Source organism: Staurois parvus, unplaced genomic scaffold (genome assembly GCF_062004578.1).
Source record: "Staurois parvus isolate SC_StPar_1 unplaced genomic scaffold, SC_StPar_1.0 ptg000011l, whole genome shotgun sequence".
Taxonomy (NCBI): Eukaryota; Metazoa; Chordata; class Amphibia; order Anura; family Ranidae; genus Staurois; species Staurois parvus.
This window is the reverse complement of record NW_028317807.1, coordinates 13,287,525-13,302,500: the sequence shown is the minus strand read 5'-3', so window position 1 is coordinate 13,302,500 and position 14,976 is coordinate 13,287,525. Positions and strand designations below refer to the sequence as shown.

General features: G+C 42.0%; 1 protein-coding gene across 3 annotated transcripts in view; it reads right to left on the bottom strand.

The window, feature by feature from the left end:
* Positions 1–14,976, bottom strand: part of PARD3B (par-3 family cell polarity regulator beta) — a 1,797,179-nt gene that overhangs the window by 411,072 nt on the left and 1,371,131 nt on the right. For all 3 annotated transcript variants that reach the window (XM_089670923.1, XM_089670934.1, XM_089670945.1), the window contains one exon: positions 14,378–14,507. In XM_089670923.1, coding sequence (XP_089527049.1) covers positions 14,378–14,507 — 130 coding nt within the window. The remainder of the gene's footprint in view (positions 1–14,377; positions 14,508–14,976) is intronic.

Here is a 14,976-nt window from a genome sequence, read left to right as displayed (position 1 = left end):
GTGGTAACCAAATGACCAATTAGATTTACCAAGCTTGATGTACCGCAGGCAGATACTGCAAATCAATAGAGTGTTGTTGGGAGCAGCTTCTATGTGTAGCAGCTCCCCCAGCCCCCTCAATACTTACCTGAGCCTCATCACGATCCAGAGATGTGAATGACAGCCTCGGCTGTCCCAGGTCTCTGCCTCCTCGTGGACTGAGACAGCAAACAGGAGTCATTGGCTCCCGCTGCTGTCAATCACAGCCAGTCAGCCAATGAGGATAGAGAGGGGGCGGGTCCAAGCTGCGACTATGTGTGTTAATACACACACGAAGCAGCGGGTGCCCCCCATAGTAAGCTGCTTGCTGTGGGGGCACCAGTATATATTTGGCCTACATAAATGTAGGCCAAATATATACTGCTACATTTCTTTGGTAAAAATAACCCAAATCAGTGTATATTATTTTGTCTGTAAAAAGTTATAGAGTCCACAAACTATAATACATATACAGTCAGGTCCATAAATATTGGGACATCGACACAATTCTAACATTTTTGGCTCTATACACCACCACAATGGATTTGAAATGAAACAAACAAGATGTGCTTTAACTGCAGACTGTCAGCTTTAATTTGAGGGTATTTACATCCAAATCAGGTGAACGGTGTGGGAATTACAACAGTTTGCATATGTGCCTCCCACTTGTTAAGGGACCAAAAGTAATGGGACAATTGGCTTCTCAGCTGTTCCATGGCCAGTTGTGTGTTATTCCCTCATTATCCCAATTACAATGAGCAGATAAAAGGTCCAGAGTTCATTTCAAGTGTGCTATTTGCATTTGGAATCTGTTGCTGTCAACTCTCAAGATGAGATCCAAAGAGCTGTCACTATCAGTGAAGCAAGCCATCATTAGGCTGAAAAAAAAAAACAAACCCATCGGAGAGATAGCAAAAACATAGGCGTGGCCAAAACAACTGTTTGGAACATTCTTAAAAAGAAGGAACGCACCGGTGAGCTCAGCAACACCAAAAGACCCGGAAGACCACGGAAAACAACTGTGGTGGATGACCGAAGAATTCTTTCCCTGGTGAAGAAAACACCCTTCACAACAGTTGGCCAGATCAAGAACACTCTCCAGGAGGTAGGTGTATGTGTGTCAAAGTCAACAATCAAGAGAAGACTTCACCAGAGTGAATACAAAGGGTTCACCACAAGATGTAAACCAATGGTGAGCTTCAAAAACAGGAAGGCCAGATTAGAGTTTGCCAAACGACATCTAAAAAAGCCTTCACAGTTCTGGAACAACATCCTATGGACAGATGAGACCAAGATCAACTTGTACCAGAGTGATGGGAAGAGAAGAGTATGGAGAAGGAAAGGAACTGTTCATGATCCTAAGCATACCACCTCATCAGTGAAGCATGGTGGTGGTAGTGTCATGACGTGGGCATGTATGGCTGCCAATGGAACTGCTTCTCTTGTATTTATTGATGATGTGACTGCTGACAAAAGCAGCAGGATGAATTCAGAAGTGTTTCGGACAATATTATCTGCTCATATTCAGCCAAATGCTTCAGAACTCATTGGACGCTTCACAAGGCAGATGGACAATGACCCAAAGCATACTGCAAAAGCAACCAAAGAGTTTTTTAAGGGAAAGAAGTGGAATGTTATGCAATGGCCAAGTTCATCACCTGACTTGAATCCGATTGAGCATGCATTTCACTTGCTGAAGACAAAACTGAAGGGAAAATGCCCCAAGAACAAGCAGGAACTGAAGACAGTTGCAGTAGAGGCCTGGCAGAGCATCACCAGGGATGAAACCCAGCGTCTGGTGATGTCTTTGCGTTCCAGACTTCAGGCTGTAATTGACTGCAAAGGATTTGCAACCAAGTATTAAAAAGTGAAAGTTTGATTTATGAATATTATTCTGTCCCATTACTTTTGGTCCCTTAACAAGTGGGAGGCACATATGCAAACTGTTGTAATTCCTACACCGTTCACCTGATTTGGATGTAAATACCCTCAAATTAAAGCTGGCAGTCTGCAGTTAAAGCACATCTTGTTCGTTTCATTTCAAATCCATTGTGGTGGTGTATAGAGCCAAAAATGTTAGAATTGTGTCAATGTCCCAATATTTATGGACCTGACTGTATATATGGTAATCAATCAGTCCTGATGTACTGATGACCTATCTTATTTCTGAGGCCCAAAAATGCCAGGACAGTACAAATACCCCCCCCAAATGACCCCTATTTGAAAAATAGACAGTCCAAGTTAAATAGTAAGAGGCATGACAAGTTTTTTGAAGTTGTAATTTGTACTACTATACAACTGTACTACTCTGGGGAGGTGATCAGGATTTATTTTACACATTATATTCTGTATTATGAATATCATTGTTATAAACAACCATTTTTACTGAATGAAATCAATTTATTCAATTTGTACTGATTAACTGTGATTGGCCACAGATAATCTCATGGTACAAATGGGCTGTGATTGGCCCTGTCTGTATCATGTGAACACTGTGGCCAATCACAGCAAGCAACACAATAGTACACAATGGATGGCATGAACGAAAGCCATCCATTGTGTATAATTGTCATGTGATCTGCTGTGATTGGTCACAGCGATCAAATGGTATCGGCAGCGGCCCAGTACAGTGATCTGTCATCTGCTGTCATATGATGTCTACTCAGAGCGGTGAATGTCCCACCCAGTCGTCATTTGTCTATAGGTCAGGTTGGAAGAAGTTAATTTTGAACATATCCGTTTGTGGGTATTTTTGTAGGCAGCTGTTCTGATTTTTGTTTTAACTATTTATGATGCAAACTTTGCATCAGCACAGAGCTTATTTGGGTTTTAATTATTTATTTTATTTATTTTTACTTTTGTATAGCTGGGTGGTCCTTGCAGGGCCAACAATGGCTCTAATTTTTACTTATTAGCCACTTGAATCCTGAGTTTGCATTTAAAGCACAACTCTGGGCACAACAAAAAAAATCACTTCTAGTAGAGCCTCTCTGTAAATGCTTAAATGTCTAGGGGTACTAGAATAAGGAGAAACACTTACCTTATTCCATGCTCCAGAAGGGTCCCTCTAATGGTGCAACTGGTCCCCCCAGCCTCCTCTCAAAGTTGTTCACTGCTGCGGTGGCATACTCACTCCCTCCCTGTACAATGCAGGGTTAAAAGCCCTGCATTGTATGTGATGATGCCAAGGGAATGCCCACAGATAGGAGCTACTGGGGAAAAGGGCAGTGCTGGAGATAGGCAGAGCAGAGAATAGGATAAATAATAATGCCTGCTCCTGTACCCACTAGACATAACAAGCATTTAACCCTTGCATGGTGGAAGCCCTACTGCAAGAATAGATTTTTTTTCTAACTTCTGGAATTAGCCCTTAAAGTGCCTCATACCTATTTTTTCTACTGTTTTGCACACTCAACATTTGTGTCAGGAATGGAATGCAGCTAATGCTAATTCTTCTGCAGCTCACGCTAATTCTGGTGCAGCTACTGCTCATTCCCATGCAGCTAGGGTTTGTGCACATGTACCTGCATACAGACAAGCCCAGGCTAATATCCAGCATGCATGCATTGGTGCTAAGCTGTCTATTTAACCACTAGCCTACAGGACACTTATACCCTCTTCCTGTCCAGGCCAATTTCCAGCTTTCAGCACTGTTGCACTTTGAATGACAATTGCGTGGTCATGATAGAGCTTTACTTTGGTGGTATTTAATCACCTCGGGGTTTTTTATTTTTTCTTAAACAAACCAAAAACCACTGAAAATTTTGAAAAAAAAGTTTTTTCTTAGTTTTTGTTATAAAATTTTGTAAATAAGTGAGTTTTCTCCTTCGCTGATCTGCTCTAATGAGGCTGCACTGATGGACACTGATAGGTGGCACTGATTAGGTGGCACTGATGGGCATTGACAGGCATCACTGATGGGTACTGAAAGGCAGCACTCATACATGACACTGATACGTGGCACTGACTGGCACTGATAGGCAGCACTGACTGGCACTGTTAGGTGGCACTGACTGGCACTGTTAGGCGGCACTGATAAGCAGCACTGACAGGCACTGATAGGCGGCACTGATGCACACTGATAGGCAGCACTGACTGGCACTGATAGGTGGCACTGGCTGGAAGCACTGATCGGTGGCACTGACTGGCATTGATAGGTGGCACTGACTGGCACTGATGGGTGACACTGAAAGACACTCAGATGGGCACTGATATGTGGCATTGATGTGCACTGGTAGGCACTGAAATGTGGCATTGATGTGGCACTGATGGGCACTGGCAGGTGGCATGGATGAGCACTGACAGCTGGCACTGAAAGACACTGATAGGTGGCACTGCTGGGGCTACACAGATAATCAGGCCACATGTCCCTTCTGAGGGATGCTGATTACCGGCTCTCCTCTCCTCTCGAGCTGTCAGCGTGACAGCTCATGAGGAGAAAAATGCCGATAACCGGCATTTCCCTATTTACATGCAATCAGCTGTGATTAGACACAGCTGATCACATGACCGAGCCGACATCTTCGGCTCTTTCCGTTGATCGGTGATCTGCACCGCTGATCGCCGCGCTGCCCACTCCCGGAGCCGCACATGTGTGGTTAGAATGGGAGGATGTCATATGACATCCTCCCATAACGAGAAAACCGCCTTGCGCCCATTATTGTACTATATGGTGGGCGGGAGGCGGTTAAAGGAGACTCTGCTGTGTACTAATCACTGGATGTTCTTGAGCTTTCTGTGATCCATGTTCCTGTAATCCTGTTTGTACTGACTGATCTGACCCAGCTTGTTCCAGACTTTGCATTCTGGATTCTGATCTCAGCTTCCCTTACTACTATGACTACTCACTGTCTGAACTCCTGGTGCTGACCTCAGCTTGCCTCTGACTATTATCTGCCTGATCTCCTGGTGCTGACCTCAGCTTGCCTCTGACTATTATCTGCCTGATCTCCTGGTGCTGACCTCAGCTTGCCTCTGACTATTATCTGCCTGATCTGGTGCTGACCTCAGCTTGCCTCTGACTATTATCTGCCTGATCTCCTGGTGCTGACCTCAGCTTGCCTCTGACTATTATCTGCCTGATCTGGTGCTGACCTCAGCTTGCCTCTGACTATTATCTGCCTGATCTCCTGGTGCTGACCTCAGCTTGCCTCTGACTATTATCTGCCCGATCTCCTGGTGCTGACCTCAGCTTGCCTCTGACTATTATCTGCCTGATCTCCTGGTGCTGACCTCAGCTTGCCTCTGACTATTATCTGCCTGATCTGGTGCTGACCTCAGCTTGCCTCTGACTATTATCTGCCTGATCTGGTGCTGACCTCAGCTTGCCTCTGACTATTATCTGCCCGATCTCCTGGTGCTGACCTCAGCTTGCCTCTGACTATTATCTGCCTGATCTCCTGGTGCTGACCTCAGCTTGCCTCTGACTATTATCTGCCTGATCTCCTGGTGCTGACCTCAGCTTGCCTCTGACTATTATCTGCCTGATCTGGTGCTGACCTCAGCTTGCCTCTGACTATTATCTGCCTGATCTCCTGGTGCTGACCTCAGCTTGCCTCTGACTATTATCTGCCTGATCTGGTGCTGACCTCAGCTTGCCTCTGACTATTATCTGCCTGATCTCCTGGTGCTGACCTCAGCTTGCCTCTGACTATTATCTGCCTGATCTCCTGGTGCTGACCTCAGCTTGCCTCTATTATCTGCCTGATCTCCTGGTGCTGACCTCAGCTTGCCTCTGACTATTATCTGCCTGATTTCCTAGTGCTGACCTCAGCTTGCCTCTGACTATTATCTGCCTGATCTGGTGCTGACCTCAGCTTGCCTCTGACTATTATCTGCCAGATCTGGTGCTGACCTCAGCTTGCCTCTGATTATTATCTGCCTGAACTCCTGGTGCTGACCTCGGCTTGCCTCTGACTATTATCTGCCTGATCTGGTGCTGACCTCGGCTTGCCTCTGACTATTATCTGCCTGAACTCCTGGTGCTGACCTCAGCTTGCCTCTGACTATTATCTGCCTGATCTCCTGGTGCTGACCTCAGCTTGCCTCTGACTATTATCTGCCTGATCTCCTGGTGCTGACCTCAGCTTGCCTCTGACTATTATCTGCCTGATCTGGTGCTGACCTCAGCTTGCCTCTGACTATTATCTGCCCGATCTCCTGGTGCTGACCTCAGCTTGCCTCTGACTATTGTCTGCCTGATCTCCTGGTGCTGACCTCAGCTTGCCTCTGACTATTATCTGCCTGATCTCCTGGTGCTGACCTCAGCTTGCCTCTGACTATTATCTGCCTGATCTCCTGGTGCTGACCTCAGCTTGCCTCTGACTATTATCTGCCTGATCTCCTGGTGCTGACCTCAGCTTGCTACTGGACGTCCATCTGCTTGCTAACCTGGTACAAACCCCAGCCTGCCTCCTGACCACACTGCTGTCTCACTGTGTATGACCCTGCCTCACCTTGACTATGTCTCTGACCATGGCAGTCACCTGCTATCAAGCTACCGGCACCGTGCTTCTTTGAGCCTTGTACCTCTGTCACCACATTCTGAGGACCAGAGCCACAAGGGAAGACCTCTTGTCAACTTGCCTCCATCCAAGGTACGTGACAATTTGTTTGTGTTGTACATGCTTGCATAAATTTCACTTTACAAACACTATTATGTAAATAGGCTTAAAGTGCCTTTCTACTTTCCTAGTCAAAACCCGCCTATATGTTTGTTATGTAATTTGTTCCCATTCACAGAGCATGCCTACATTTTTTAAAAGTATTTACTTCCTTTTACATGTTTCTCAGCTAAGGGTGTCATAACTCTCAGCGAGTTTTTTGAACAATACCAGAGTAAGTCTGTCCTAAGTCTGTCCTCATCAACATACAATTCAAGAAGCCCAACCTCTACACCTTTATCTCATTGTTAGAACAGACAGTGTTCAAATCTAGTTACTGTACAACTGATAAGGAAGCTCTGTGTGCACAATACAGACAGGGTTAATTATGACAAACACAGATGTCCAGCCCCTTCATAAACAAAGAGCACTGTGCAGGATTTTGACTTGCTGAAGGGTACAGAATAAAGCATCTAAAAATACTTAATGCACAACATAGCAAAAACACACTGATCAATCTCCTTGTTACCTCTCTGTAATGTAAATGGGAGTAGGTAACTAATTGTGCGACAGACTGTTGGCCAATTTTTCCAATCAGGTATGGCCCACATAGATTCATCTCTTTATCGTTCAATCTAGTTCACTAGCATTAATATCAATTTTGTAATGTAGAATTTTCTTTCAGTCTAAGACTAACAATTGCTCATGGAGCCCTAACCTTACCCCAAGTACGCACATCTTACTACTCTTCCATATCTAAAATACCCAATTACATATACCGGTATCTAGTGATGCTACACAGCAAACATCTATCGGTATAGACCTTTATAAATATTAGCTAAAAGGTCCACTGGAACCAAGTGATCTACATGGAACATTATTCTCTCTGACAGCAGCAAGTCTTTTACTCAAACAATATTTTTCTAGACGAAACGCCAATATTCTCCAGTCAGGCTAACAGTTAACAAAACGATCAGATTTTGCAGAAGTCTCATTGCAGATCAGGGATCATGGTGGGCACAGCAGAAACAATTTGTCCATTTCTGGTGGAGCAATGCAGACTTAGATCCTCTGATATATCTTCACAGGAGTCCATATTGATGGGATTTATATACATTTGTGAGAGGTTTGCAGGCAGCCAATGCATTATCACAGCAAATAAATAACTTTTGGCGAGTAACGAAGGAGAGACCAGTAAAAGTGTCAACAAGAAAAACTGCTTGTTTAAAATTAATTTTTGGCTATACATATACACATTTATGGATCCCAGCTGACAGTCCCTATTTGTTGCTGTCATTTTCTAGAGCACATTATCCTCTGCACAACTATATGATTCTATAGTTTGTTTTTCTGTACTACACAAGCGATTTACACTTAAGTATGTTCATTTTTATACCTCAATATATCATATATTTACAGTAATAAAAACATTTGCATAATTACATCTAAAAAAAATGCAACTAATTAAAATATATTTACCTCCCCTGTCACCTGTCTGGATATCCAGGAAACACATTTTGGTAAGACTGGAGTACAAATTTGGAAAACAATGATCCAAATGAAGCTGCTGTTTTATTAATTAAGCATATGGGAAGTCTCTGGGCTACAGTGGACAATCATTATGGCTTGACATTTGACCTAAATGTTCCTAGATACTCTGATCTGGCATGCTTGGTTTGTCACCATTAGTATGGATCATAATAACATTAAACTATATTGTGTTGAGAATTAAAATAATATTTATTCTGGCACTTACAGATTGGATGTTATAAGATCATTTCTTTTTTTTAGTAAGCTTTTCCTCAAATTGGACAGAACACAAGGTTCATCAAAAAAACCACAGAGTGTCTGATTCTAAAGACAAGTCAATTGGCTGGACTGGAAATATAATTTCCCATACAACTATAAGTACTGTGACGCATATCAAAAGATCTCATTATATGCATTAAAAAAGATACTTAGAAATGATGACTGGTTAATATTCTACCTACTGACTGCCTTTATGGAGGGTTCACACCTATGCATATACATTTTAAAGCATGTTATTGTGCATATAAACATGCATTAGCAACCACTTTTTGGGACTCTTTCCATGTATTTCTAATGAGCATCCAATGCCAACAAAGCAATTAACCTTTATTTTAGCTTTGAAAGACTGCTCTTCATTGATGGTAGAAAAAAAAAGGAACTGAGATTTCTGTGCCTCTGTTGTAAATTTTGAAGATGAATTTCTCCACAATGCCTGCAGCTACAGTGGTAAATGGCTGCCTGTTTTGAAGTAGTTTTAATTCTTTTCAGTCTGGACATAGATTCACTTTAACAGCTTCCCGTCCGCCCTATGGCAGAAATACTGCTACAGGGCGGCACGGGTAGGCAAAAATTATGTATATATGTGATTTTGCATTTACAGGTAGGGGCTGCACACGCCACCATTTGCGGCCGCAGCTGTCAGTCACCGGTTCCTGGCCGGTGATTACTCACTGGCGACTGGTGATTTCCGACAATCTCTGACAGGGAGGAGAACTGTTTTGTTTGCTAACAGTTCTGCTCCCTGCAATTGTCCGTGCAATTGTCAGCTTAAGCACACTGCTTTGGATGGCTGTGCACAGCACAGCCATCCAAAGCAGTGTGCTTACAGTGAAGCACAATGACAAAGCCCCATAGTAAAACACTCCCAGCACACAGTTAACCCTTTGTTCACCCCTCATGCTGGGTGCAGCATTGCATGACCTTGCAATTGTCAGTTAAAATAACGCAGCACAGTAATACAAAAGATGGCCTGGTCAGGAAGGGGGGGGGGTAAATCCTCAGGAGGGCAAGTGGTTAATGTTAGCCCTTTCCTTATCAACAGACTTAAAGTGGAATCTCTGTTTACTTTGCATTTATACACATAATGTCTTTTGACTGTCTTTGAGAGTCAACTGCAAACGTCTAGTTCAGAAAACATGGTACACTTTGCTCTTTGTGCATTATTTATCTATTTCCAAGAACATAAGATAAAAAAGAGCAAGAGGCATTCAAGATATTAACATGTTTTTAGTATATATATATATATATATATATATGGCATAAACTAGCATAAGCTAGTTATAAGCTAGAACTACTTTATTGAAATATATATTGGAAGAGGTCTGCGAAATTATGCCAATGTTTCCAAATTGCTTCATTTTTGTATAACATCACACATCTCCTTTTTTTGCAGTTCACATCTTAGATATAAAGTTGTATATATGATGGGAGCTAAAAAATGACATTTGTGTGAAAAGAACATTCTGTATGTAACAATGTCCATTTTATTGATAGGGGTTTCAGAAGAAAAAATAGGAATTTATGCCAAGACAATGCAGAATAGACATACACATTGCTTATCAGACATACGCAGAACTGTTTTATTTTTAGAGTTTGGTAATTTTTAAAGATGAGTTAACTTAAAATCCATTCCACTGACAATTTAGCTTATCCTTCCCCTTTATCTATTTTGCAGTGAAAAAAAAATCTTACTAAGCATTGCATGGTTTGTCTGGGTTAAATGTTTTTCCTGTAAAAAAGCTCTTATGTTTCCACACACATCCCACTTTTTTTTATTGTATATGCATCTCTGTGTCTGGGTAAATAAACATATTCCAGGAGTAAATTATATTTTTGGTCATTTAGAACATTTTCCTTTTGAGAACCAAGCAGAAATATCAACACTAAAAAAAGATAAAAAGATATAAATCTAAGATCTAAAAATACATTGATTATATTCTTTTAAGCGTCTTTTGTTGTGGTGTTTAACATATTCTGTCAAAAGAACTTTTGGATTTTTTTTACTAGTTATTAAAACTTCATAGGTAAGTTTCAACATTTTCCTGTAATGTAAGTGTAACGGAACCGGACCCCGACTGCACTAGGGTATTTCCGTTAAACTCCCGCTTCCCTGTCCAAACACCAACCACGGACCCCACCGCAGACCAAACAAGACTAGAGACCACCAGACTTGAAGGAAACCAGGAAATAGACTGCTTTATTTTAACACAGACACAAGATATAAACATTCAAGGGAACAACGCCCCCTCCCTGCATATGGACACAGGGCTGGGCAAACCAAATATAACAACCAGAGACATCAGCAGACACCCCCCACCAAGCCAATACAAAAACACATACATCCCAAAATAGTTTGCTCCCAAGCAAGACACACAATAGAACAATGGGGTGCACCACATGGCAGTAACAATGAACAACCCCCACACCCCACCTATACATGTCTACAGGACATTCCACCCTGTACCCCTAACAGGCACAGGGTGACTTACACAAAGGAGGGATATGGGGAGCTGAGAAAGGGGTCTCCCCACCCCTCCAAAGTGAGCTGTGTTCCATGGGCCCCCCACCCAAAGTCACTCCCGTCACAGTAAGGCTGTTCTTCCTTTTGTAGCTATTAGGCCTCATGCACACTGGGCATTTTTTTTCATCTGCTGTTTTTGTCTTCTGGTGTTTTTTTTTCCTACAGACAGTAAACTCCCCAGCATGTTATCCTATGTGTCCATGAACACATAGGCTTTAATCAGCATTTTTTGGCAGGGGTGTCTTCTGGCTGGAATAAACCTAGAACTAATGAGTTTCAATAAATTTTTAGCTGTAAAAACACTCTAATGGTGGTGAGTGTGGTAAAACGTGGTAAAAAAAAGCAGTAAAACGCTGCAAACCAGCATTTTTTAGTGTTTTTAAGCCCCAGAAATGTTTTTAAAGGAAAATTATTGGAAATGCTAAAAAACGCTAACATGGAAAAAATGCTGCTAAACACGGCAAGATGCGACTAAAAGATAATGTGAAAAAACGTGGCAAAACTCGTGTTTTTAATGTGGCTTTATACAACTAACGCTATCTGCGTTTTTAAAAAAGCCTAGTGTTCATGAGACCTTAAGGAGAATGTGTCTCTATCTATCCATTCAGTCGTATCCGACCCTTTGCGATTGCATGGACCGTCACTCGTAAGCAAATTTTTCCATGAATTCTTTTAAAGAGGAGCCCCTGCAAGTCGTTGACGTCAAGCCGTCGGATCACAGAGGTCCGGCGGCCACCTAATGATACCAGCTGGTTAGTTGTATTTGTACGCAATTGTCATTATATTGCTCCTACCATACACTGAGTATTTGTACGTTTTTTTGGATTTGTTCCTTATTATCATTAAAGTACCATTGAAAATTACTACACTATGGGATTATCCCTATTCTTTCGCTCTGCACTGAGAACCTTAATCCCCTAGCGATCCCCAGTGAACGTCCCAGCGCCTGGAAGAGGCTGAACTATCTTTACTGGCTACTTCAATCCTGTCACTACAGGAAGGCCATCCACCCCCAGTCTATATCCCAGACTACCCTTAGAAGGGACCCGTGGCTGATCGACAATACTTGATACAACGCACTTTTTATTAGCACATCTGGTGAGTGCGCATTTTATGCATTTATTGGCACACGCACCTGAGGATTATATGCACACTGGGACCTAACTGAGTCATCTGGAGATCTGACTTTTAACATTCAAGGACATTTTAAGACTATTACGCATTTACGTTCATACGTTTATCATGCATATTACTATTTGACTCTATACATTAAATATGCATGTGTAAGTCCAAGATGCACCTATAACCATTGTGGGAGTATTTTTTAGGATTATAACGCACCCATCATTTATGTGCGTTTATACTATTTGTTTACATGTTGCACTTTTATTTCGGATTTGTTTTATTTGAGACTGTTCTTAGCGCTGCACTACCTTTTTATCAGATATTATTTAAATTTGATCATTTAAAAATGTGGCTTCTCAGCCCATATCTTCTTGGGATATTTACTCGCTTTTATCTGTGTTTGTGTATGTTATTTCATTAGTTATTCTACTTTTCATTTATCATTTTTTTTTTAATTTTTGATAATTATTTTAATTCATTATTTATTTTCTCTTTCTTTGTTTCTCTTTTTATTCCATTTCACTCTTCTTTTTTTTTTTCTTTTCTTCCTTCCTTGTTGTTCTTTGATATCACTGTTTTTGATACAATGGTCTTATATGTTTTGTTACAATGTACTATTAGGCGTATCCTCAGGATTCAGGAGTGCTATTTTAAGCGGCGTTCCACCTAAAAAAAAAAGTCAGAAACAACAAAAACTGTAGCTGCTGACTTTTAAAATAAAGTAACTTACCTGTTCCTACCGGTGTCCTCACCACTGCTGATTTCCCCGGCCGTCTTCTCTCCCTGGCATCTTCAGTGTGGGCACCTGGCTCTGACAGCTTGCAGCTTCACAGCTGGGTGCCCACTGTGCATTTGCGAGAAGTGCTGCGCTTTGTGAAAGGCCCCATAGTCTTCTGGGACTTGTCACATGTCCCAGAAGACTACAGGGAGAGAGGGGAGAGGACAAGTTCCGCTTCCGATCGCCTAGGCAATCGCAGTGAAAGTGGGAGCCGGTACCTGTAAAATTTGGGTACCCGCTCCCCAAAGGTGCCAATCCTTAATGGGGAGTGGGGGACAAAGGCTTAAAGCGGAATTTCCCCTTTTCGGTGGAACTCCACTTTAAGACAGGTGTTCTTCATTAACGAACACCTATATAAGACAGCACTTTTGTTGTGTTGTTATGATTAAGCACGAGATCATGTGAAACGCCTTAACAGGTCCTGTATTCATGTCCTGGTGTTTGGTGTGTCCTATGGATCAATATACACTATATTCCTCTATCCTCCGGTGTACGGCTGATCCTTCTTCCTGTTGCATCGTGTGTGGTGACGAGCCAGAGCCTCCACCTGTCGTGAATTGATGTGGATTTTTGCCTGAGCGGTATACCTGTTTTTTGAAGCTGCCATCTTAGCCTGTTTGATCTTGAGTTGCCATGGTGCAGCTTACATGATCAGTCATGCCGCCAGTCATTTGAAGGCTTGACAGTTTGGTCAAGAACAGAAGCGACAGTTATCAATCACGCCAGACTTGCAGAACTATAGGCATTTTTTTTTTTCGTTTTGAATAAAAGATGAGGGGTTATGACCCCTGTCAGGTTTTTTTTGCCATATGTCCCATTAAGGAGATTTCCTTTCACTTCCTTTCCCATAGCCAAAGCAAGAAGTAAGTTGGAAATCCATGCAAATTAGGGGAACCTCTTGGACCCCCCTTCCCTGGTCATCAAAACTAGTGTCCCCATTGGAAGTTTTCCCTTCGGTTACTGTTCTGAGGGCAACTCAAAATGTGGGATTTTCTTTTACTTTCACTTTTAATGATAATGGTAAACAGGACAAATAGAGAGGGTGAATCTCCTTAACCCCTTTGCGCTGGTGCCTCCAGGCCCTTTAAGAGTTTCAGAAGCTGGTAGGCAGGGCGGGGTTTTAGGGTCATGTGACCACTGTGATTGGAAAAGGTCCCGATCGCAAGGGGAGATCAGGACCTTTTCATGAGTCACGGCAATATGTGCTGGGAGAGTGCAGGTCTTGCGCTCTCAGCACATATGTATTTTCAAATGGTACGCAAATATTCGGTAGCTCGGCATCACGGCCCAGACGCGGAGAGGCTGCATATTTGTATGCACTCGGTGTCTAGGGGTTAAAACGCCACAAACAGCAATAAAAAAAGACGGGTGTTCTAATGCATCTCCGCTCTATCAAAAACTAAAAAAAAAAGTTTTGCCTTTAGTTATACTTTAAGGTCTACCTTACTTGGATGTAGATGTACATTAATTGTTATGGAGTTAAATATTATTTAAGAATGCAATACAATTGCTTGTAAAACCTACCCAAGTCTGTTCATACTCTAGAGGTTGTCCTGCCACATCGTCCATTTCATAGAAGCCTTCTCGTTTTGCCTGCTGATACTCCATCCGTAGCTGCTGAATACGGTCTGCATTCCCAAAATTTGTGCGGCCACTAAAAAACAAAAATAAAGCCAATACTTAAAATGCATATTTATAATTAACATTTGCTGAAAGGTATTTTCTTGCTCCAGTGCAAATTGGTAATGTTTACAGGCATTATTTGCAATTGAGCCCGTTACCATCTGGATGCCGAATAATGCTTTTATTAGTACTTTCATTGCTCAGAATAAAAGCGAGTTTTCCAGACAAAGAAAATATTCTTTATCTATAAATTAGCAGGTCATGAATATTCAGTGTTATATAAACAATGGTGCAATATAGCCTTCACAATGACCCAGCGCGATAATAATGAAGAAAAACACCTGCAAAACATCATTTTTAATCTGAATTGTATTTTAGTGCCTGAACTAAGCGTAAAAGAATAAATAAGAAAGCACTGATTTCCTGCTGGAAGCAACAGTGCAGATAATCTTTTGTTGATTCCTGTAAGGTTTTCATAATTCACGTGCACTTTGCTTCTT